This window comes from Sinocyclocheilus rhinocerous, unplaced genomic scaffold, assembly GCF_001515625.1.
Source record: "Sinocyclocheilus rhinocerous isolate Xijiao unplaced genomic scaffold, SAMN03320098_v1.1 scaffold19, whole genome shotgun sequence".
Lineage (NCBI taxonomy): Eukaryota > Metazoa > Chordata > Actinopteri > Cypriniformes > Cyprinidae > Sinocyclocheilus > Sinocyclocheilus rhinocerous.
In genome coordinates this window covers 4,093,969-4,120,303 of record NW_015638975.1, presented here as the reverse complement: position 1 = coordinate 4,120,303, position 26,335 = coordinate 4,093,969, and the positions used below count along the sequence as shown (strand labels likewise).

Below are 26,335 nucleotides of genomic sequence, written 5' to 3'. Positions count from 1 at the left end.
ACATTATATGTCCCTGAAGGACTTTTTTGTTTAAACGGTGAGCATACACTCTTGAATGCCCGTGTTTGAATGCACATATAGCAGATACTTCCCATTCACTGTATATTCACTGTCCTGAACGCCCCCACAGGAAGGAAGTTGTTGAGGCTGTTGTATGTTTATATGGCGATCAGCCTTAGTGTGACATCGCTCCTGATAGTTTAAACAAACTTTATGTAAACACGTCTACTTGCTACTGTAACGAGTGAAAGGGGCAGAGAGACACTTATGGAAGGGAGGGAAATGAGTCAAATATAGAAAGACTTCTGAGCTGGCTGCACTCCAGATGGCCCGAGCTGGGAATCGGCTGGAGACGCTGAGGGGGTTCACCTGGGTTTCCTTCATACCAGAGGGTTGTGACCCGGCCACGGTGTCCCTTGCCTTTTTTTTTGAGCATGTGTGTATGTGTGTGAGACCGTACAGGCCTTTGAGGCCTGAAACTATAAGTGTGGAGCTGCTGCGTAGGGACAGGAAGTTGAACTCCCATTGGAAAGTCAAGCCGAGGGATGGAAAGAATAAGGATGGAGAAAGAGAACAGGACAAGGAAGAGGTCAGAGTGCCAGAGGGTACAGCCTGTTCTTTGGTCAAGTTTGGCTTGAAAAACTTAAATTGAAGATGATGTGTTTTAAGTTTTTCTTCACACTGCCGTCAAACAATTGACATCTTTATAAATCTGCAGATAATAAAGTTCAAACGGACAGAGGAAAAACATTATTCCTCTGGAGTGGTGGAATTAAAAGAGAACAGCGGACTGCAATAGAATAGAAAACAGAGAAAAGAGGAAGCATGAGTTGTTGAAAGTGTGACCTCTATGCCTCAAGGTCTTGCACTTACCATAAATACTTGTTGTTTTTGCATTGCCAGAAAACAGCCAAACTGAAATGGTGTTTTCCTTTTAAACCAGTCTGACCTCAAGTGTAGCCGCTGAGATTTAATGGCGCTACTGTGTCAGAGATCAGAGGCTGATGGAGATCTCAAGGGGTCACAGTTACCTCTGTTTGCTCACTCTTTGTTATTCGTTTGAATTCTTTCTGTCACATATTTAGTCCATTTTGGACTTTTTATTCGAATGTATTGGTGGTTGATTTAGTAGCATTTTGCACAAGAATATATTTATTGGATTTCTTGATCAATGTCTTTAAAGCAGCACACGAGTCCATTTTCTGGACAAGAACATCTGAGATAGATTAAATTCTATTCTATTACTTTTTTCTCTCTTACTCTCCTGTACCCTCTTCCAGCTCAAACTCCTCCTCTTTACTCCTGATGGAACTTAAGGTCTGACCAGTGTCTCAGTTCTCTGACAGTTCTGGTCTGTGTTCTGATCAGTGTAAACACAGGCTGGTTGTGATGGGCCAGCTGCAGTGGGAAACCTTGGAGAAGGAGAACCACAGTTCAGGCCTCCATCCTACTTCTCCGACCCAGAGAACCACACCCAAAATTCAGCTGGCCAACACCACTGTGTCTTTATTAGTGGAGATCTGAGGCACTAGACCTTTGTGGAGGGAAGTTCAGCTGAACTTTAGTGCGCATCTTTCTTCAGTAGTTGATGTTGGCACTGTCCTCCTTTGATTTGGACTGTTTAGGTTAAGGAACATCTATAAGAGATGGAGCGTTTGGACACGATTAACTGGGTTTAGACTGCAGTTGGTAGACCTGCTCTTCTCAGTCCTAGTAACCGCAGAAGAGCTTGCATAGCCAACAGGATGGACACACTCGGTTAAATTCCCTTCATACAGAACATGGCATCCTTCTCAAACATCCTTTTTTCCTTCTCCAAAATTTCTTTTTAAGGATTCTGAGGTAATACACATCCTGCTCCAAAGAGTCAGTGTCGTCAATGACCGTATATTGTGTAGGAGTCATTTTGCCCCACTGTGGACTGTGTGGACTGAAGCTACTTTAAATTATGGGCAGCTTTCAGTTTGACAAGTTGCAGCTTCAAAGTAGAGTGGTTATGAATCATTAAATCCTTTTTTTTTTTTATAAGTTGATGAATGAACCCACTGGCTAAAATGAATCAGACTTCCCAGCACTTTTTGTGAGAGAGAAAATGTAGCATTTTGTGTTGAGCAAGTTACTTTCTTTCTTATACTTTCTTCTTCTGTTCCTCACTGAATTGTTTCACCTTCTGTCTTTCATTGTGCTCTGAAGGCCTCTGTGGTCAAAGCAGAATATCTGTTCGATCCCTGCTGTTATTAAAGGTTCAAGGTTGTTCTGAAGTCATTCAAATTTATATAATGCTTTTCCATTTCTGTGCCCACTTATTTCTCCCTCAATTCTTATTTCTCAAACCTTATTCTTCCCCACACATCATTACATTTGGGTGGTCTGGGTTAACTATTTGGGCTTTGTAACCAAATGATTACTGGTTTAAACCCCCGAGGGACTCTGTATTACTATTGTGCCCTTACTGAAGGCTCTTGCATAATAAGTATGCTGTAATTCGCTGTAGCATCAGCTAAATGACAAGGTTGTAGACTACAACTCTATTCAAAAACCTAGTGAGCTTCCTTCATAGACAGCATTTAAGTCATCATAAGTTCACCAACGTGAAGGCTGATGCAAAGTTTAGACAGCTGCATTATAATTCATTTAATGTATCCTGCATTGTGATTTAATCAGTGCAAAAAGTCAAAATGGTAGACAAAGTAAAAGTTGTCTACTATGAATACTCATTTTAATTTAATGCATAAAAGTCTATTAAAATACGTTAAAAATCTTTTAAAAATATTGTAAAAATAGTCCAATTTAATTAGAAATGCACTATTAAAAATAAGTTAAAATATCCCATAAAATATTTAGTAAAAACTGGCAGCTGTGGTTGCCAGAAATGAACTGTAATAATGTCTCCAGTATAATGAAATAGCATATACTTTCAAGAAAACAAATTTGCCAGTATTTTACAGTAAAATGGCATACAATGTGAAGCCATTTACAGTTTTTTTTTTTACATATTTAAATATATGTAAAGGTAACTTGCAGTTAGGTTTCTACTATAGCATTTTACAGTCTTTTTTTCTGTAAAAAAATTCTTTACAGTGCATTATTTCTGAGTGGTATGTGTTTGCTTGCTGTATCACATTATTAGCTTAGCAATCTCAAATTCTAGTGGAGTTAATTGACATTCAAGTCTGTCTGTGGACTTCACGAGGAGCTCTATTAGTGTGTTGCAACTACCTATATAGACTGCGGACCAGCGAAAAAGCTCACTAGATCTGAAACTGAGCATATATCTCACTTTTGTTATTTAAGAAATGGTCTGTGTGGTCAAGTCTTGTCCTGTTTTATTATCTTTGTAGAAGAGGTACAGTCACCCGCTCTGGCTAGATAAATTCAGAGGCCCTTGACCGGAAGTAGTGATAAGTCCCACCGTACTGCCACTGTTTTCTGTTTTTATCTCTGTTGCTCTGTGCATTACTGTGTTGTTTCTGCACTCTGTTCTGACCGGGACGTGTGTGCATGTGTTGGTGTCATGCCTGAATAGACTTTGATAGCAGTCTGTGAAAGGCGGACAGAAACTGCACTCTGGGTTTCTGGAAAAAGGATCAAGTCTTTAAGCGGTGAATGTGGGCCTTTGTTTTTTGACCTCAAGCCTCTGCTGTGCTGTATTCTGAATCGTACTATGAGATTAGGAGAGAGAAAGTAGCTGATATGCTCTTATTTGAAGTTTAGCACGGCCTCTGTAAGCGAAAATCTGTTTTCCTGTGTCAACTGCTTCTCTTAGTCATCACCTCCCCTCTTTCATTCCTCTGAAATACTCTGACTGGTACTCAGTGGTCACAGAGCTGTTCACACAAAATGGGCCTCATTCATTAAACATTCGTAAATATACGGTGTCAACTGCTTCTCTTAGTCATCACCTCCCCTCTTTCATTCCTCTGAAATACTCTGACTGGTACTCAGTGGTCACAGAGTTGTTCACACAAAATGGGCCTCATTAAACATTCGTAAATATACGAGTAAATTCTGAGTAATTTACGCGTAAAACGGACCTTCCCGAAAACTCTCCTCCGGATTCACAAATACTTTGTAAAGTTAAAAATGTAAAAAATGAAAAAAAGACAGGGCAAATGAACTCATTAAATATCATTCTAATACATAGTTCATAAAAATGCAGTGTCATCAGTTTGTCTAAAAGAATACAGAACGTTTGAATGTTTTATGCACCATTTACACATGGTAGGGAGCAGGTGTAAATTTCTTTCGTACCAACTAACATTTTCAAAATACGAACATTTTCATGAATCGGAAAATTGACGTCAGAATGACTTTCCGAATGATTTACACAAAAAATCGTTCTGCTTATGTTTCATGAATGAGGCCCAATGAGAGTCATGCCTGTTAGTAAACAGCCTTATTATCACTCAGGTGTTTAGAATGTGTGTCTGCTTTACCCAGGGTGCCCGGGACACGTTTGAGAATTACTACAGGAAGCAGCGGCGGAAACAGGCCCGACTAGTGCTGCAGCCTCACTCTAACATGGTACGCCATCACTCAGCCTGAGCACATGCTTTGTCTGACTGTCTGTTTTACACCCTTCGATCATATTCACTGCACCTCCCCCAATCACTAACCACACCTCAAATAAACTCTCGGGAACTGTGAGGTAAGCCATTATCATTACATAACGTACATGTTTCTGCTTATTTGAAAATGGATGCATACAAGAAACTTGACATGTATAGTTAATTTAGGGCCTGAAAATTCATACGTAGATTTTTTAGTGTAGAGGTGTTCATACATAGTTTTCGTTTGCTTGAAGAATGATTGGAAAAGGATGTAGAAACATTGTTCCAGTTAAAATATAGCTCAGTTGTTGAACACTTAAGTTTTCCTTATAACAGAGCTGAATTGTACATATTTTCCGAATTTCTTTCTAGTTTGTTTTTTTAGTTGCTGTGCACTTAATGTCATTACAAAATACTTAAGGTATACAGTAGATTAGTAAAAAAATGTCATACTATAGAATCATACTTGTATTCAGCAAGGATGTATTATATTGATCAAACGTGATCGTAAAGACAATTTGCAATGTTACAGATGTTTTCAATTTCAAAAGTGGCACAACTGTTTTCAACATTGATAATAAGAATTCATTTTACAATGAATTAAAACAGAAAAAAGTTATTTTAGATTGTAATAATATTTCACGATATTACTGTTTTATTTTTGATCAAATTAGTGCATCCTTAGTGAGCATACGATTTCTTTCAAAAATATTTTACAGCCCCTAATTTTTGACTAGTAGTGCATGTTAAAGTGTTGACGATATTTGCAGAATGTCATTGTACAGGTATTTTGTTATTTGGACAGTGATATGACTTATTATTGAGGTAATAGAGGTATCATTCTTTCAAAGAAATAATTAATTCTGACACAAATTAAAAAATGTTTTGAGGTCGTAATTTAGTTTATTTCTTAAATAATAAAAACCTTAAAAAGAGCTGTAACAGTAGACTGCTCAGTTAACTGATGTTCATAAGCTCTTCTTTCTCTTTCCTGTGGTCTCCAGCATGAAACATTAGAGGGGTACAGGCGCTACTTCAATCAAATTGTCGGGTAAGTGTAGTGCACATTTTGTTTTGAATGGCCAAATTAACAGAAAATCAATTATACATGCTTACTACGTTCATTTTTTAATATAGAAGAGAATTAAAACAGCCGAAGCATTTTTTGGCTCGGCATTCAGACCCTCCCTTTAGCCAAACGCTCCCTTTCCTCTGGCCCTTCCTGATTCTCCATCCCAGTGCTGCCGAAAAACACTCTTAGCTTTAGAATTTATGGTTCTGGGGATGTGGAGTGGCAGATTGGTGTTATTCCGAGCGTCTGAAGGGGAATATCGGAAAGGCTGGTGTCTGGAATGGAGGCTTTTACAAACATCCTAAGTGGCACAAAAAAGGCTTAGGGCACTTGCACAGTGGGATCCCTGGGATTTTTTTGGGAATGTTGCTGGGATGTTCAATGACTCTGGCTTTTTTGTGCTGGAAAGCCTAATTGTGCCCATTTGGGATATTATTGACGTAGTTTAATGATATGTTATATTGTACTTACTGTTTCTCTTTCATACCCTTTCCAACATTCTTTAATTTGTTCCTGTATTTCCCTGTATATATCCTGCAGTTTTTTTGTAGTGGAGGACCACATCTTGCACACTACACAGGGCCTGGTAAACAGGGCTTATGTGGAAGAATTGTGGGAGCTGGCCCTTTCAAAGACCATTGCAGCCTTGCGTACACACTCAGTATGTCTGCACACTACATGCCTAACATACACTAAGCAAGCTGAGCTGTTAAATTAAGACATAATTTTTATGGCCAACCTGGAAGGGTAATGGCTTCCCTCTGGAGTTTCTGATGGGATTTTAGGATTGTGGTTTTCTAGTACAATAAGGTGTGTGGTTACCATTACTTGAAGATACTATAGTGTTTTATTTGGTTATATTTACAACATACACTAAAAGTTAAATGTTTCTGTAAGAAATCTGTTATGCTCCTTAAGGCTGCATTTATTTGTTCAAAAATGCATTAAAGACAGTAATTTTGTAAAATATGCTTACAATTTAAAATAGCTGTTTTCGTTTTCAATATTTTAAAATGTAATTAATTCCTGAGATGGCAAAGCTGAATTTTCAGAAGCCATTGTTGCATGATCCTTCAGAAATACCTTTTCATGATTCTTTGACAAATAGAAAGTTCAATTTTTTTTAAATAGAGTTAAAGTGTTGACGATATTTGCAGAATGTCATTGTACAGGTATTTTGTTATTTGGACAGTGATATGACTTATTATTGAGGTAATAGAGGTATCATTCTTTCAAAGAAATAATTAATTCTGACACAAATTAAAAAATGTTTTGAGGTCGTAATTTAGTTTATTTCTTAAATAATAAAAACCTTAAAAAGAGCTGTAACAGTAGACTGCTCAGTTAACTGATGTTCATAAGCTCTTCTTTCTCTTTCCTGTGGTCTCCAGCATGAAACATTAGAGGGGTACAGGCGCTACTTCAATCAAATTGTCGGGTAAGTGTAGTGCACATTTTGTTTTGAATGGCCAAATTAACAGAAAATCAATTATACATGCTTACTACGTTCATTTTTTAATATAGAAGAGAATTAAAACAGCCGAAGCATTTTTTGGCTCGGCATTCAGACCCTCCCTTTAGCCAAACGCTCCCTTTCCTCTGGCCCTTCCTGATTCTCCATCCCAGTGCTGCCGAAAAACACTCTTAGCTTTAGAATTTATGGTTCTGGGGATGTGGAGTGGCAGATTGGTGTTATTCCGAGCGTCTGAAGGGGAATATCGGAAAGGCTGGTGTCTGGAATGGAGGCTTTTACAAACATCCTAAGTGGCACAAAAAAGGCTTAGGGCACTTGCACAGTGGGATCCCTGGGATTTTTTTGGGAATGTTGCTGGGATGTTCAATGACTCTGGCTTTTTTGTGCTGGAAAGCCTAATTGTGCCCATTTGGGATATTATTGACGTAGTTTAATGATATGTTATATTGTACTTACTGTTTCTCTTTCATACCCTTTCCAACATTCTTTAATTTGTTCCTGTATTTCCCTGTATATATCCTGCAGTTTTTTTGTAGTGGAGGACCACATCTTGCACACTACACAGGGCCTGGTAAACAGGGCTTATGTGGAAGAATTGTGGGAGCTGGCCCTTTCAAAGACCATTGCAGCCTTGCGTACACACTCAGTATGTCTGCACACTACATGCCTAACATACACTAAGCAAGCTGAGCTGTTAAATTAAGACATAATTTTTATGGCCAGCCTGGAAGGGTAATGGCTTCCCTCTGGAGTTTCTGATGGGATTTTAGGATTGTGGTTTTCTAGTACAATAAGGTGTGTGGTTACCATTACTTGAAGATACTATAGTGTTTTATTTGGTTATATTTACAACATACACTAAAAGTTAAATGTTTCTGTAAGAAATCTGTTATGCTCCTTAAGGCTGCATTTATTTGTTCAAAAATGCATTAAAGACAGTAATTTTGTAAAATATGCTTACAATTTAAAATAGCTGTTTTCGTTTTCAATATTTTAAAATGTAATTAATTCCTGAGATGGCAAAGCTGAATTTTCAGAAGCCATTGTTGCATGATCCTTCAGAAATTCCTTTTCATGATTCTTTGACAAATAGAAAGTTCATTTTTTTTTTAATAGAATTATTTTTGTAACTATGTAAAAGTCTTTACTGTCACTTTTGATCAATTTTAATGCATCCTTGCTGAATAAAAGTAATAATTATTTCAAAAAGAAAAATTGACACTACATTTTTAACAATAGTGTAAATTACGCACAGATGTACCTTACATGTTTACAAGTTTGAAACCATTGTGTAATTTAAAAATATAAGTAGTAAGTTCCTGCAAAAGTACTGCAGCGGTTGTCAGAATAAGTAAATGCACATCTTTGTGGTATTTGTTGTCCTTATGTAGCTAGCAAACTGCAGACCTTATTTTACTATTAAATTAAAAACACTATTCTAAAAACAATATTCTTAAATTTCAGAGAGATCCCCAATCCTCTTCTGGGTTTTAGGACTACAACTGAACAGCTCTTTTGAAAAGATATCTTTTTCTTGCACTTTTTCTTTTCCTTGTGCTGTCCTTCCTCTGCTTCTGCTGTAATCCATCACTCTCTCTCACTTGTGTCTCCATAGTCTTATTGCACTGATCCAGACCTGATATTAGATCTGAAGAATCTTATTGTGCTGTTTGCAGATACACTGCAGGTGAGTGGGGTAGTTCCTAATGATAACATTTAAGAACTTCGGGTGTCACTGGATAAGATTTATCAAATTAAATAGGTTGATTACTTCACGTAGTTATAAATAATCACATACAGAAATATTTTCTGAGAAAAGGGAATTTAATTTAAAAATATTGTGACAGACAAGCATTGAATAGACATTACAAATGTTGTAGTGCTGTCAAATCGATTAATCGTGATTAATCGTATCTAAAATAAAAGCTTGCGTTTACATAATATATGTGTGTGCACTGTGTATATTTACATGTGTATATATAAATACATACACATACATATATATATTTAAATTTATATATGGTTTATATGTAAATTTGAATATATTACATATATTTCTTAAATATATACATGTATGTGTATATATTTATGTATACATGTAAATATACACAGTACACACAAATGTATTATGTAAACGCAAACTTTTGGATGCGATTAAACAAGATTAATCGAGATGAATCGATTTGACCGCACTAGTATGTTATTTGTTTTATTTCCATATAATTAATCGTAACATCAAGTGTAAATGTATAAACACAATTTCATCCTGTTTTCTGCTTAGAGTTGCATTCATCTGCTTCCTGTTTTTAACTGAAATTGATATTATCCACCCCCTCTCTTCCCCGCTCTCCCTGCAGGGTTATGGCTTTCCAGTAAACCAGTTGTTTGATATGTTGCTGGAGATGAGGGATCAATATGGAGAGATCCTGCTGAAAAAGTGGAATCAGTCCTTCAGGTGCTTTCTGCCTTCTTTCTCTCTCCCTTTTCTCTGTTTTTTTTTTCATCTCTGTCCCTCATTTGAGTAAGGATAATGATGATTTGGTTATCACCTTATGACCCTTGAGAAATCCATACTGAAGGGATTACACTAATAGGGTTATGTCCAAATCAACTTAAATCAGATTGTGTTTACTGTACGTCATTTGTTCTGTTCTTCTATTCAATACTTGGTAACCACACATCCATTTTTTAATGAAATATCCATTTTTAATGCCCTATATCAAACTACCATTTAAAGAAATTGCCTGTAGTGCTCAGAGATTTATATTTGCAGAGGTTGTGGATTGCAGGACGGTTGAAGGACATGGAAATTTGGTCAGGCCAAACCATCTAAAATCACTGATCAAATTATCCCCATATGACTAAATCATATTGCTTGAAGGACAAATATTTTCTTCTTCTTTTTGTGCCGGGATCCCTTTAAAAAGCATTTAATCCAAAAAATGTCAATTCGTTTTCGAAAAAAAATGTTAAAGCTCCTTGGAGGGAGATTGTTACGATTTGTTCGGCTGAATCTTAAGAGCAGATGACATGGAAAGGCTGTTGTAACCTTGCTGGAGTCGTTTTACGTTCCCTGTCAGAGACACTTGACTCACTCCATAAAAGAATGATGCTTTGGACTCATTGAATGGCTCGGAATGTCATTACTGTGGGAACAGGCATTCAAGGAGATGTGTTATGTGTGTTTGCTATGACTGAGTTACACAAACACAGACACACTGCTTATGAGTCCAATAAATGGTTTTTAGATTATTTAGTCTTCTTTAATATCCTGCTCTTGCCCTCAGGTTTATGATCAGTTCATCTGTGAAGTCAGGTCTTTTCCCCCTCACACTTATTCTGTTTATTCAGGCAACTCTTGGATCAGGACAACTACAGCCCCATTCCCGTGGTGTCACGTGAAGAGTACCAGCGAATAGCAGGCCAATTCCCCTTCCAGGATCCAGAGCTCGACAAGGTGAACATTAGGCACATAAGAAAGCTTTTATCCCACAGATTCCCTCAGTTACACACCCTCCGGTCTCCTCAAAGACACAAATATCCTCCTGCTGTCCAAGAAGTTGATTACTAACATGCGCATCCCCTGAAATACTTGAGCTAAGCCATACATTTGAATTCTCCCATTGACGTCAACAAGAACTACTGCCCAATACTGTTATAGTAATCAAGGATGCTACCTTTCTTGGTGATACTTGCAGCTGTTCTTTTTCATGTAATTAAGCTGCCTTTGTGTTTTCTTTATAAAGGTAATCTCCCAGAGTGTTCTATCAACAGCATTTGTTACAGATTGTCAATATTTTTGATTTTGAGCAAAATATTTGATTGCATTTAAAGCACTTACATTGGAAGAGCACATGTACGGGCATCTGTTAAAATGCAGAATTGTCCAACTAGAAAAGTAGTCCAACACCAAAAAAGATTCCCATTTCTGATTTTAAATCCTTCAGAACACCTGCTCTGTGCTGTGCTGTAATATACTGTATTTATTTACTTGCTCTTATAATTATTCTAAACAGATGCCTTTTCCGAAGAAGCTGCCATTTTCTGAATTTGTGCCTAAAGTATACTCGCAACTCAAAGAATTCATCTACGCCTGCCTGAAATATTCGGAGGACTTGCACCTTAGGTAAGAGTGTGCAAACACACTTTAAACTGTTTCACACCTGCATATATAATCCTCCCGTCCAAATGTTCTCATTAGCAAATCATGCTGCCTGGATGCCAGTTTACATATCTATTTTTGAACTGGGGGTTTTTTTTTTTTTGTACCTTTCATTCTTTTGCTATGAAGTCACTAAACCTGCCCCATTGTCTTTGCCTATCCCCTAGAGTAGCCGCTGAACTTCAGAGAGGAAGTTCCATCGGCACCAAACAGTTTCTGTGTGTTTTCCTAATTAATTGCATGCTTGGTGCTAGTGGGTGTTATTTCAAGGAATTTCTCCCAGTGTTGACTGATCTCTGGTCAGTTTATGAGTTCTTAGAATTACTGATGAGGTTGCCAGATGCGCCGAGCTGTTTAGTGTGGCCTACCCTGAATTCCCAGTCTGCAGACTGTTGGACAGAATAAACGACTCTGTGAAATGGCGCTTCGGTATGATCTCCCTTTATGATATTTCTCAGAAGAGAAGTCCATTTCACAAATGTACAAAACAAACAGTTGTGAAAAAAGCACTTTTGGATTTCCCAATAATTGACTAAAGACCTGTTTAGCAACCTGTTATGTAACATCAGAGAGTTAACTTAATTTAACAAGACAAGTATAAGAAAAATGGTTCTAAACAGTACCAGAAAAGGGTTCTTCGGCTTGTAACAATAGCAGAATCCTTTTAAGTGCTAAACAGAACCTTTTTTATAGGGTTCCATATAGAACCATGCTTTGAAAATATTTGATATATTGGACCCTAATGGTGTTATAAATAACCCTTTTAATTATAGTTTTTCATTAATATTAGTATTAATATAATTGATATTAGTATTGTGTATATATTAATTATTAATATTGATTTCACCCCTCTTTCTGCTTGGTCTTATAATTTCTTGTCTATAACAACAACAACAACAACATGCTTAAATGCTTAAAGAAGTAAAACAAAATATAACATAAGACCAGTGACCAAGACCAGTGAAATATCTTCACAATCCTCAGATGCCTTTAAGTTAATCATTATCTGTATTTTGGTGTGATTGAATGGCAGTTTCTCTCTGCAGATGATGAGGTTGTAGCATCTGAAAAGCACAATTGAGTTTAAATGTGTCTCCTTTCGGTTTTTTTTTTTTTTTTTAAATGTGAATGTGAAAATAATTTATAGACATTTTAAGAAAGAAATGATTTACCTGTTGAGAGTATGCTTGACAGTCTGTTTAGTTGGATGGCTGAGCTCCAGAAAATCAGTAATGAGGCATCTTAGAGTGTAGCCTGGGTTAGGGTTTTACAGTAAAACAACAACAACAACCACAATAACAACAACAGCAGCATGGTGTGCAAATTAGGTATGTTTTTATTGACATGCAAAATCGTCAGTGCTCTTAACAACAGTTATTAGCTGAATACATTAATGAATGACAATTGACATTGAACATGAATAAATACATAAAGAAGTAAAACACAAAATAAGAACAAAAAATAGATGTGATGAAGACCAAGTTTCAGTGAAACAATAACAATCCAATCAATATGATGCCTTTAAGTCCATCATTTTGGTGTGATTAAAAAAAATCTAAGAATATGAATTATAAATTCATTGTCTCTTTTACTTACTTAGTGGAGGAGAGAAGTTCCCACAGCTTAACTAAGCTGCACACACTTATATGTGACCAAAAACAAAACAAAAAAGAGATAAGAACATGTTTGTTTAAATAACAATCCAATCAATATGATGCCTTTAAGTCCATCATTTTGTGATTAAGTGGCAATTTTTCTCTGCAGATGATGAGGTTGTAGGATGTGATGCATCTGAAATACACAACTGAGTTTAGAGTTACAGTGCGTTTATGTAAAAACAATTGTTTATGAAGGCCAAAAGCAAAAATGGACAGTATGCAAGCCCTTCACAATCTTAAAAGAAAAAAAGTGATATCAATTCATGGGATAGTTTTAATATATATATTTTTTGTGACTGGGTATGTTTATACATAAACCCAAGTAATAATAAAAAAAAAAAATCTAACAATATGAATTATAAATTCATTGTCTCTTTTACTTACTTAGTGGAGGAGAGAAGTTCCCACAGCTTAACTAAGCTGCACACACTTATATGTGACCAAAAACAAAACAAAAAAGAGATAAGAACATGTTTGTTTAGAAACCAGTTACAATTTTAAAGTTAAATTTGTATTTAAATTTAAGAATGAAATCATTTACCTGTTGAGAGTGTGTTGGCAGTCTGTGTAGTTGGATCACTGAACTCCAGAAAATCAGTAATGAGGTGCTTTGACAGTTACAGATTTGAGAAACAAAAGGGCGGGGATAAAGAACCCTAAACTCTAACACAAAGAACCATTTCAGCATAAAAGGGTTCTTCAGAATGAAATCAAAATCTTTCTGACAATCAACAATTGCACTACAATTTTTTTCCTTTCTTTTTTTTAAGAAAATAATACTTCTATTCAGCAAGGACAAATTTTATTGATCACATGTGACAGTAAAGACATTTGTTACAAAAGACTTTTGTTACAAATAAATGATGTGATTTTTCCATCACAGAAATTAATTAAATTTAAAAATGTATTCAAATAGAGAACAGTTATTTTATATTCAAAAATATAAAAATCAAAAACCTAAAAAAACGTACTTGACCCCAAATGCAAACATAACTGTGGTGCACACTTTGAATAAAGGGAACATTTTTGTCAATTGGTATCTACGCTTATATAGTTATTTCTATAGCCTTTCCGTCACTAATTAAATAGACATGTTTAATTTGGACATATATGGTTATCCAATATGTTTTTCAATGTGCACCTTAAAATATAGTAGTTTCTATAAATTTTTTTCCTCAAACTAAGTACCGTACTCAGGCAGGATTCAAATTCTGGGTCACCTTTGTTTAGGACCAAACCTTCAACCTTTTGTATTAAAATCTCCAACCATTAATCTCCCAAACACTCCTTAACCCCAGTCACGTTGTGTTGTGATCCGATATCTCACCCCATCTCCTAATCTCCCAAACGGAACAGTAGGTCAAGGGGTTGAGGCTAAAGGTCACTGTCTGTAGAACTATCGTTGGCATTTCCGTCTGCCTCCTTCTGATTGCGCCATGCACCTAAGACGAGTCCTCCCGATTGTTATCGTTTGATGTTCTCTGTCTCTGGCTCTTTCTTTGAGCGCCCCGTCAGGTCTGGTTACCTAAGAAGCGGATGTCCCGGTTGGGTATCCTAATCTTTGTGTGTATGTTTGTGTAGTTTTTGGGTGTGTGTTGCAGTTTAGAGGTTTACTGAGGAAATGAGGGAACATGATTCAGGACCGAGAACATGTAGAAACCTGCATCCTACCAAATTACTACTCCATTATCATCATCATTAGCGATTAGTGTCTGAGACACTGTCTAGCCAGCCAGATACTCTTAACAGTATCGTCTGTAGAGTGGTCAGATAGATGATGCCCATGATAACAGTAGAAAAGGCTCATTGGCTTAATTTCAAGCAATGATTGCCCTGTCCAAAGACTACCTGTGCTGTACAAGTATTGTTTTTGGAGATACATTCTACAATCACTGCACTGACTTTAAATGAGCAATAATACCTTTTTCCTGTCTGACAGAGTCTGTGCATGCTAAATTCTTCTAAACTGAGTGTAGCTGCTCTGGATGTTGAGGGTAACTACTTGGTTTATATCAGAGGTGTCAAAGTATTTGGCCTGCGGAGGGGCCCAATTCCGTCTGCAGAATGATTTAAGGGAAAAACTATGCTAAAAACATTTGCAACAATTAATTATATGAGTGTTATTCTTATATTGTTGTTCTATTGATTTGTTTTATTCTATTTTTTTTTCTTAGGACAGCCTAATTTGTTGTTGTTAAAGCTTGCGTCTGAAAGAAGCAGAACATTTCTTTTAATTTTGTGCAACATCTACACACGTCTTGCACACATCTGCCAAATGTTTGCATGTAACTTTAATCTAAGTTTATGTGAAATGGATATGTACAAGTAAAATATTAGGAGTAAGAAATTAGTTGTTTTCATGTCTCCAATCAATAATTATTAAATGTAATAAACCTACATTAGTAATACTGATTTGATGCTGTTAAAGTGTAACTGAGAAGCAGAACCTTAATCAAAATTGGGCCTAACATACACTGTATATTTAATTTTTTGTTTTTTTTGGAGCTTTTAAATGTCCAATTTGTGTTAATAATTGGAAATATGTGTAAAGTTATTCAGCCAAGAACAGTGGTATTCTCTCTTTCTTGTCAAAGTTAATTGTTTGGTTAAATCTCCCTAATTACTCATTTTGTATAATTATTTAATCTGCATGCATTCACACTGGTGAAATTTATATAAATGAGACACCTTTAGGTTAGATAGAAAGAACATATAGAACATTATCAAAACTAACTTATTACATGGCTGTCTAGAATTATAGATTCTGTCTGATAAATTGTGGCATTCTGCAGTCAAACTTTTTTGTCCATTAATCACTAAACATTATTCTATGCATATTGGTAAAATCCAAACATTGGCTTTTAAACTCTGTGGGATTAGTACTGAAAAAGAAGCCATTTAGTATTTTACATTTGTATTGTGTTTTAAAGGTGTCCATGCCATAATATAACACTGTATGTATGTTGGCAGAGGAAGTTATCTCACTTTTATTGGGACCCCTACCAAGACTTTGGCTACTCACTGCCTCCTCACATTCACCAGTCATGTCCTTATGTGGTTTTTAGAACGTGGCCGATCTCCACGCTCAAATGTCAGTTAAAATTCAACAACAAACATTTGACCTCTTTTGGCTACGCTTACAGGAGTCCGTGCCTCGGCGTGTGGGGCCCAAGGGCTCCAGATCAAGCCAAAATCCCCCATACACACAGCTAATTTAAGAATACTGTCAAATAATGTCTCGACTCGCTGGATCCTTTCGTATTTGACATATTTGTAAAAATGAATCCCTATTAGCAAGTGCGATTGAGTAAGAGGGCAAGAGGCAGCCAGATGGCGTTCAACCAAAGGTCTTGAATGACGGGGTCAGGATTCTGGGTATATATGGAATGGTGTAGAGAAAAAAAAACCTGTTGCTATTGGAAACGGAAACCTATGACTCACACACCAAAGGAGCAAAGGTACAGCTCTGCATACTACCCAGACTAGTCCACCGGAGGCAATTAGTCTTTGTGGTCTCCCTCCGCTAATATTGAGATGAGATGCGGTCAGAGTGGGAAGGAAGGACCTCAAGTCCATGTGCAGGTGCCTGGAGACCAGACGTTAGGAATGTATGTGCAACCCCCCCCCCCCCCAATGCATGTCCAGCGAACTTTAGACCTCCGTCACGAGAGCCACTTTACAAATGCGCATTTACCGTATTAACCTAAAGTTACCCTTGAGTTGAAGCTAGCTGTAATGTTACTCTTTGTGATGGTTGAATAGCTAACGAACATACGTTCTGTGCTAACTGATGTGAGCCGTATCTGTCTCGCTTGCTCCTTATGTTTAGTTTCTCATTTTCCAATGAAGTTAATTGGACATTTTCAGTCTCCGTTGGTTCCCTGCTCATCTGTTCCTCTCAGATCATTGTTTATCAGACCGAACCCCCACCCTAATTTTCACTGAAAAAGCGAGAGAGTTGAATGGAAGAATAAATCAAATGTAAATGCCAGTAAAGCGTCTGTGTTTAATCAGACTACAACTTCTCTTTCTGTTTCTTAGCCCCCTCCCTCTTAAGATGAGGAATAGCCAGAGGCCCTTTGGAATCATCCAGACACTGTCAGTTTCCAGATCGTCACAAAAATACCAATGCCTCGATTTAAAGCCAGGCCTTTCTTTTTCACCCTAGTTGAGGTTCTGTACTGGGAACATTTCCATATTGTAATGTACAAAATCAGAGCTATGTTATGGTAATCAATATCTGTAAACCGATGACCGTAACCCAACATGCCATTTGCTCAAATTTTGAACAAAACCAACAGAGAAAATGTCTCACATTTACCTGGAGTTTGCAGCGGGACAGTAGATGCTAATATTTTAATCTGTATATTGGTCTGGAAGCAACTTTTTCGGATAGCACCTCCTTTTCTCTCTTTATGTCCTCCATCTCTCTGCTCCGTTTGGCTCTCCTCCTGCCAAGTCAGCGGAGGGAGCTCAGAGTTTTTTCCCCCTGCTGAGGAGAGGAACGTTTTTCAAATTCCTCCTCTGCTTTTCTCAACACAATGAGAGGCGATTTAGTAATTTGCGAGTAATGCGTTTGTTGCCCAGATCGAGGGGGGAAAACTATTGCACCCTGGGCCTTGGCTCACATTGACGGACACGTTTGAGACATATTGTCCCTTTCTTTCTTTTGACTCTCTTCTTAATTATTTGTGAACCAATCTGTGGGGGGAAGTAGAGGAAGATACAGCTGCAGCTGTACTAACGAGCGCTAGCCCCCTTTACTCCTCCCCACCCCCTTCAATAAAACAGAAGAGAAGAGTAAAGAAAAGTGATATCCCCCCTTTTCCCCTCATGTTGATTTAGACCATATATCTGTGTGTGGTTGTTCTCTGGTTTTTGGAACATGCGTTACTGAAACCCAGAGGGTGTTATTGGGACCTGAAGAGTGGTTTTAAATTCAGCCCATAGTCTGTGAGTGTTCATGTGTGTAGGCCTCTCCATCTTATTCACTGCATCTTTTTGGTTCCACTTTGTGCCTTTTTTCTCTCAGAGGAGGTGGAGTATTAAGGATTAAAGCACATAGGACACACTGTGAGTCAGAACTATGCTTATGTAAATCTGGACCACAAAAACATCTCGCTCGGGATTCTGCTCTCCATATGTTGGGTCTGAAAGCAAATCATTTGCGCCAAGTGTTGCTAGAAGTGTTCAATGAGACTAGTAGCACAAAATGCATATATCGAAAGTCTATATTTATATACGTTACAGTAAGTTTACGCAGTCAGATTTTTGTGTTATGGAAAGGAGTCTCTTAAGCTCACCAGTGCTTCATTTATTTGATAAAAATGCAGTTAAACCACACATATTGTGAAATATTATTACAATTTAAAATAACTGTTTTGTTTTTTAATGTATTAATGTATTTTAAAACCTAATTTATTCCTGTGATGGCAATGCTGAATTTTTAGCAGCATTTCATGATCCTTTAGAAACCATTCTAATATGTATTGTAATATTATGCAATATTAGAATAATATTCTAATATTTTGTGGAAACGGTGATACTTTATTTAGGAGTCTTAGGTGAGTAGAAAGTTCAAAAGAACAGTGTTTATTTGAAAAACATTTTTTGTGACAATATCTTTACAGTCACTGTTACTGTTTTTGTAACTAATAATGTCTTTACTGTCACTTTTAATCAATTTAATGTATTCTTGCTAAATAAAAGTATTCATTTATACAAAACAAACAAAACAAAACCAAAAAAAACTGCTGACCCCAATCTTTTTAACAATAGTGTATTTAATTTAAGGGGTTTAAGCAACTTAGACATTGAGCATCTCACAAATTTTTAAGGTCAGCTAATAACAGATTATTTCTTATAAGAAAAGGAAATAAGTAAATCCATTTTTGTTTTGCATGAAGCAGGACACAGCCCTCTATGATACATTTTGTCCCTCCAATCCTGAATATGTGGTTATGGATTTGCTTTATAGATATAAACATAAATATATATTTCTAATTATATTTCTAATTAGGTGAATTTTCATGTTCAGCTCCACAGAAATTGATGACATGATCCGCAAGTCTACAAACCTCCTGCTCACACGAACCCTTAGCCACTGTCTACAGTATGCCATAAAGAAGAAAAACGTAGGACTGGCAGAGGTGAGGATCTTTTATTTTCTTTCATCTGTTTCTGTGTTTATATGCCAACATCCATGTTGCTCTTGATTGATGTTGTATCAGTCCAACCTCAACAGAGAGTCTATATCTGGGCTCTCCGAATTCTACTTTTCTGCACTGGAAAACTGGCCTTGAAATATGAGATTATTTCACTTTATTTTTAATTAAGTTTTTAATAATGTTTTTTTAATTACCAACATGTTATATTAAAGTATTAAATTACACTTTTTTTGTTACACAGTTTGCAAGTTATAACATGTTATTCTCTTATGGAGAGTATTGACTATATGCAAATGTCAAAATCAAGTCAACAATTTTTTTTTGTTTTAAGGGATTTCTATTGAAGTACTCACAAATAAGGCTCTTGATCAAATAATGATCAGACTCTTCAAAAGTTGTTACTTCAGCAAAAGTGCATCGCTGTTTCTAAACAACAGCATTTAATGTCGAAGGCCATTCTGAAATGGACTATGCGCAACAGTGACAGGCAGATTTGGCAAATTTACCTGCCATTGGCTAGCACTTGCACCCTGCTCTCACTCCATCCCTGCTATACTCTGCTCGTGTTCCTTGCTCAAATGTGGTTAGTTTCTTCTCTGCTCTGCTGATTCTGCTTGCAGTCTGGCCTGTTTATAACCCCTGAAATCCAGATGTGTTCAGTTCAGTTGGGTGTCGCTGATGAGAAAATTATGAAAGAATAGCAGAGAAAGAAAGAAAGACATTCAGTGTTGTATTTTAAAAAAGCAAAAGCTTTATTGTTGGTTTCAGGTAGTTTGCACAGCAAAGTCAAGTCTTACTACTACCTTTACACTCACACACAGACACACACCAGATCAGATATCAAGCTCCTTCATCCCCCTGTCTTGCCCCGGATCTGGCAGAGGTGCGGAAGTGTGACCTAGGCTCTGCATCGGGCTTCCCTCCCTGCATGGTGCACCATGACTGGAGAAAGAGAGGGAGGGAAGACCGGGTCCAAGTTAAAGGTCTGGGCTCAATTAGCACCAATGTGCCTCAGCGCCTTGCTGCTGACAGCCTTGCCCTGCCTGTGGACCTCAAACTCTGCACCACAGAACAGCTAACTGAACGTAGAGCAGCTCCAGGTCTGTTTCCCACAGACAGATTCTCTCTGTCCCTTTAAACGCACCCTTGGCTTCCTCTCTATGACCTTTCCCCTTTGAAATTACTCCCACACTTGGGGCTTTTGCTGGTTGTTATTACTCATACCCCCAGAATCTTTTCCCCAAAGCACTGCTTTTCTCTGTCATGACTGTAATACCTATGCAGTTGAATATATGCTGCATTATTATTAAATGTTGTACCTTTACCAATAAAAGATGCTGATCCAGCAACATAACTGTAAATTAAGTTAACTTAAAAATTTGTGGTTGGTAATTTTTTTTAATGTAAAGAAGTTTTATGCTCACCAAGACAGCATTTATTTTAACATAAATACAGTAAAAACAGTAATATTGTGAAATATTATTACAATTTAAAATAATTTTCTATTCCAGTACATTGTAAAATGTAATTTATTCCTGTGATGTCAAAGCTGAATTTTCAGCAGCCGTTACTCCAGTCTTCAGTGTCACAAACCTACAAATCTTGGCCTTTTCATGCATATAACTAATTGCGCTTTGTCAGTAAAAACTGATTTTGACAAAAATGGATTAGTCATAATTTGAAATCACATTTGATTCCCAAAGTTGGTTCAGATCATCATCAACACCACTCACCTGGAGCAGTCCTGTCACTACCTAGAAGAGTTCATCTCCAACATAACCAACGTGCCTCCTGACACCATTAATGCCACCAAACTCTATGGAACCTCCACCTTCAAGGTACGAACCTGCATGTCACACCCTCCCCCTACACACACATGGATTGTGTGGATTATTATTCAGTGTTTTTACAATACGTATTGTGACTGGTTAGGGATCACATCTCTGTCTGTATAGGATGCAAGGCATGCCGCTGAAGAGGAGATCTACACTAACCTGAATCAAAAGATTGACCAGTTTCTGCAGCTGGCTGATTATGATTGGGCGGCAGCACAGGGAGGTGGGCAGGCCAGTGACTACCTGAGTGACCTCATCGCTTTCCTCTGTAGCACCTTTGCAGTGTTCACTCACTTGCCCGTGAGTATTTCATCCACATACATATTAATATTTTTTATTCTTTCTGTGTAAAAGCACTCTTAATTACATGATTACTTAATATAACTAAATATTTTTTGAACACAGCCAAGAAAAGGTTATGGTGCAACCTGTGCAACTGTGCAGAATTTGGACTTTCTATCCTTCTTGATATTGCAGCTTACAACTTGTACTCCTTAAAAATAGAGTTGGTATAGATCTGAAGTAAGATATCTTGTAGTGGTGACAAAGGCGACCGTCTTGGGTGGCACTCACTCCACTTCTCTTTTGCTCATTTACATCAGTTTTATACACACTACCGTTTAAAAGTTTGGGATTGACAAGATGTCCCATGCTCACTAAAGCTGAATTTATTTGATCAAAAATACAGTAAAAACAGCAATATTGTGAAATGGTATTACAATTTAAAATAACTTTTCTGTTTTAATGTATTTTAAAATGTAATTTATTTAAATGTAAAATATAATTCAGTGTGGTGACAAAGCTACATTTTCAGCAGTCATTACACCAATCTTCAGTGTCACATGATCCTTCAGAAATCATTCTAATGTGCTGATTTCGTGCTCAAGAACATTTCTTATTGTTATCAGTGTTAAAAACAGTTGCTGCTTAATATTTCTACATTTTTTCAAGATTTTTTCATGAATAGAAGATTCAAAAGAACAGCATTTATTTGAAAGAAATCTTTTGTGTGTTTACTGTCACTTTTGATCAATTTTATGCATCCTAGCTGAATAAAATATTTTAATTTATTTAAAAAAATCATACTGAGCAAAAAACTTTTGATCAGTAGTGTAAAGCAATAAATTATTATTATTATTATTATTAATAATAATAATTCTACAGGTAACCCCCCCCCCCTGTTTGTCATGCTACTTGTTTTACACCTTGAGGTCCTGGCGCACAGGCTCTGTTAGCCCAGGCCATAATCCGTGCTTGTACCCAACATGCTCTGCCTGAGCCTGTGGTCTCCCCTATTTGACACCATCGCTTTAAAGGAGATTGTACTCAACAGTACACTTGAACTTTGATGGAAAGCTAAGTATTTTCGTAGCAAGTAAGAGGATTGCAGTGTTCTGGGCTTGCAAGCCCCAGTGTGGCTCAGCTGACATGGAGTTAAAGAGATTTTGTGGCGTGACCTTAGGTTTCAGCTTTGGGTAAGGAAGTCTAGCACTGGCACAGCCCGGCCCTGACCCCTGTCATGAGGGATTTCTGATAATCAAAGAATTTAAGAGTTTTCCTTCCTACGGGCCTCAACCAAACACCTTCCTGTGTCTGCATGACTGGCTGGGATTGTCTCTGATCCAGGGCTGGTGGCAGTAATGTGGCTTCCTGTGCTCCTGTAATCTCTTAAATTCTTGACTGCCCTTTTTCTAAGCTTTCAGTAACAGAGAACCATGATCCTTTCAGCCCGCTGCAGACAGCCCTCACATTGTTGGCTGGATTTCACCAACAGGGGGCAATGTTTGTACAACCCCAGGTCGGGTTACGGTCAGGCTGAATGTCTCACTTTCTCAGTCGACGCATACACGCACGTACACACAAAACACCGAACAACACACGTACAGTCAAACGATCTTGTACTCTTCCAGATATGCCGCTTATATTATTGTGTTTGCACATTCCAGCGCTGCATGTGAACATAGTGCATCCTGTTTCAATCAGCCCCAGTTCACACTCCTGATGGTTTTCAGGAAAGGTCAAGAACTGATCGTTTTTGTGTGTGTGAAAGCGGCCCTGCAATCAAGTTCACAGCCAAAAACTCTGGTAATGACTCCAAAGCCACAGTCCCATCAGTCACGCTCGCTTGCTCGGCCTCTCCCACCTGACCACAAACCATCTTTGACACTCAGAGGGACTTTCAGTATCGATCGTAAACAGTTCGGCCAAGTTGATACGGGACAGTGCGGTTGACCGACTTAATTTGAACCCAGGGGGAGTCATGAACTTGACCTTTGACCAAAATTTTGTCTCTGTCTATCTTCTGTAGGGCAATGCTATAGAGCACGCCACGTTACCGGTGAGTATGGTTGCAGTGTGGTCTAACTTCAGGCATAACCTTGGCCATTTCTCGTCACAGTACTTCCGCATGCTGCCTGGTGTTCATCTGACCCACTCATAGATTTTTGGATGGTTTTTTAATGCTTGTTATGGAACACAAATGAGGTGACAGTAGTGCTGCTTAGGTTTCTAGAATTTGTTTGTAGATCTTTACTGTAAAATTCAGCTAATGGTGTGAGTTTTTGTGTGCCCTGCACCAATAATGTTACTTTGCATACACTTACATGCAGAGTAAACAAGCTTCTTGAAATGTGACAATGGATGTTTGCATAAAACCATGTACTGACAACTTAAAGCATCATATGATGGCGATTTACTGTATGAAGTATGTTAAGGCCTGTATTAAACACACAAGGCCCACTCATGTACACTAAGAACAGCGAGAACGACAGGTACCAGTCAGGATTTGAGTTCCTGGCTGTGCACTGTGGTTTTATAAATGGGTTGAGGCAAAAAAAAAAAAATTTCATGTCAACTCCTTTCCTGAAGTTTATTGGAAAAACAGTATTTTTCTTGATGGAACTGAATGATTGGCAGGTCACTTAGGGTTGTGGAGCCTTTTTTGTGCCATAACAGGCTGTTTCTATGTGGTGGTCTGTTCATAGACTGACATGCTTCAGCATACATTTTGTGAGTGTTTTTGTTGTCTGATCCATAAAACCTTTTGTGTGCAATCTCAACATTCAGTGTGTTTTTGTGGCATTAACTTGTCATTATGAAGCTGATGCTGGCAAGATGCTCTGAAAATGTGGAGAGCTTTATCTTGTAGTGTCTTATGCAGCCACAACATAGACGTCCACTCTGTCTGCTAGTATCACTGACTTTGTGTTTCTTATTTAATTTGGTAGTGGTATTGTTTCAAAATCTTGATTGTTGCTTTTTACATGTATGAGGTGGATCACATGAGCTCCCCTGTCTGCTCTCCCATTTGTAGTCACCGTTTACTTCACACTGTACATTTGCCTGAAGTTGAACTCTGCTCTGCTTCATTGCATAACCAATGGTTGTTGTTGCTGGTGTTGTCTTAAATCACCAACATTTACTGTCAACAACTTGTACTGCTATTCAAATATTTGGGGTCTGTAAGATTTATTTATTTATTTATTTTTACAGCAGTTAATTTTGTTGAGCAAGTTAAACACATTAGTGACCAAAAATTAGAGAAAAAATTTCATTTTACTGAATATTTTTTATTTCAAATAATGCTGTTCTAGCATTACAAAGCATCACAAATGTTTTTAGTATTGATAATTATATGAAATGTTTCTTGAGCAGCAAATCAGTATATTAGAATGATTTCTGAAGGATCATGTGACACTGAAGACTGGAGTAATGGCTACTAAAAATTTAGCTGTGCCATCGCATGAATAAATTGTATTTTAAAATGTACTGTATTTTTGGTACATTTGCAAATGTATTTTTGATACATTATTGCTGTTTTTTTAATGTATTTTTGATTAAATAAATGCAGCCTAGGTGAGCATAAGAGGCTTTTTTAGAAAAATCTTACCGACCCCAAACTTTTGAACAGTGGAATGATTGCTTTGTCATTAGGTGTTTTTCATTCAAGTTTGACTCTGAATAGAATTTAATTAAAAACAATTTCTGAATAAAGCAGCCTTTCCATTTCAAATAAAATCTTGTCTTCATGCTAAAAAATGTGTCCATATCGAATTATATTTTTTATTCTTTTTCTTCTTTTAAGTGTTTCCTTTCAGTATTTTTAATACAGTATCCCAAAACGTGCATAGTGTGAATAGGTGGTTTTAGTCAGGCAGGTAATCTTTAGAAAGTCTTTCAAAGAGTGGGAGCCACAACTCCTGTTTTGATCACACACAGTATCATCCATTTTTTTCTGGTTGAAAACTTCACCTGGCTTTTGTTAAAAGTTTTCAAACAGCTCTTTTATTCATTTCCAAAGCAAGGTGTCAAAATGTGTGTTGGATTTCTGATTTGCTTCTTGGCCTACTGTACTGTAGCTGTGGAAACCCAGAGGTAACAGAACGGCCTTCCATATCTATATCATCAAGCACCTTGTAAGAAGAACACTATTTGTCATTATTTACTTAAAACCTGATTTGAGCTCCAAACTCATTGGCTGCCGTCTCAGTTTTCCCTTTGTGTTTGTGAAATGCTGGAATGGTACAGCATGGTGTCGGGAAGTTCAACACATATTATCACCCTTCCTCTGACCAGAGCGTAATCAGCGCAGACAGGCTTCGGTTCTCCTCGAGCGATAGTCTCTGCTTCTCGTTAGGATATCGTGAGTGTACATTCGTTGTTTTTACAAACAAGGATCGGTGTGTGTTGCATAAATAAGCAGGAGCATTTGAAATATGAGCACGATGAAAGAGCCTCTGCGCTCTCTGCTGAGTTTTCTCAGGGGTCGCATGTGGTGTGTGTTGGGGTTGTTTGTAGAAGTGTTGTGACGTTTCAAACATATTATTATTAAAGGGGTCATAGAATGCCCATTTTCCACAAGTTGATATGATTCTTTAGGGTCTTAATGAAAAGTCTGTAACATAGTTTGGTTAAAATTTCTCAATGGTAGTGTAAAAAACACCTTTTTTACCCTGTCAAAAACAGCTCTTTTCAGATCAAGCCGTTTTTGTAGCATTTTCCTTTAAATGTTAATGAGCTATGCTGACCCCGCCCCTCTCTTCCGAGCTGTTCTGAGAGACTGTTTACTTTAGCCGCATTCATCCTGAAACTTGCTAATTAGCACATTATTAGGAAAAACGATTTGCAAAGATTCATTACAAAACATTGCATTGATGTCTATGGTAGCGCGACCAAAATAGAGCAAATCCGCGTTCGAAAGTAACTGCCACATAACGTTTGTGTCGATTGCATCATTTATATAACCCCCCCCCCCTCAAAAAAAAAAAAAAACTGACTCCAAGCTTTTGAATGGTAGAGTATATAATGTTACAAAAGTGTTTTATTTCAGAAGAATGCTGATCTTTCTATTCATCAAAGAATCCTGAAAAGAAATGTACTCAAGTGTTTTAAATATTGATAATAATAATAATAATAAA

The 26,335-nt window shown here is 37.3% G+C and overlaps 1 protein-coding gene across 2 annotated transcripts in view; it reads left to right on the top strand.

Moving 5' to 3' along the window:
* The window catches only part of LOC107750588 (exocyst complex component 6B-like), a 67,362-nt gene continuing 41,027 nt past the window's right edge, over window positions 1-26,335 (top strand). Inside the window, exons 1-12 of one of the 2 annotated variants that reach the window (XM_016566069.1) lie at window positions 1-589; window positions 4,441-4,524; window positions 5,555-5,601; window positions 6,163-6,283; window positions 8,712-8,783; window positions 9,454-9,551; window positions 10,448-10,553; window positions 11,113-11,222; window positions 18,954-19,065; window positions 20,787-20,921; window positions 21,039-21,218; window positions 23,227-23,373. In XM_016566069.1, the coding sequence (XP_016421555.1) occupies window positions 326-589; window positions 4,441-4,524; window positions 5,555-5,601; window positions 6,163-6,283; window positions 8,712-8,783; window positions 9,454-9,551; window positions 10,448-10,553; window positions 11,113-11,222; window positions 18,954-19,065; window positions 20,787-20,921; window positions 21,039-21,218; window positions 23,227-23,358 (1,461 nt within the window). In that variant the 5' untranslated portion in view covers window positions 1-325 and the 3' untranslated portion in view covers window positions 23,359-23,373. Of the gene's footprint in view, window positions 590-4,440; window positions 4,525-5,554; window positions 5,602-6,162; window positions 6,284-8,711; window positions 8,784-9,453; window positions 9,552-10,447; window positions 10,554-11,112; window positions 11,223-18,953; window positions 19,066-20,786; window positions 20,922-21,038; window positions 21,219-23,226; window positions 23,374-26,335 lie in introns of those variants that run through there. The other variant, XM_016566068.1, reaches the window with a different exon arrangement.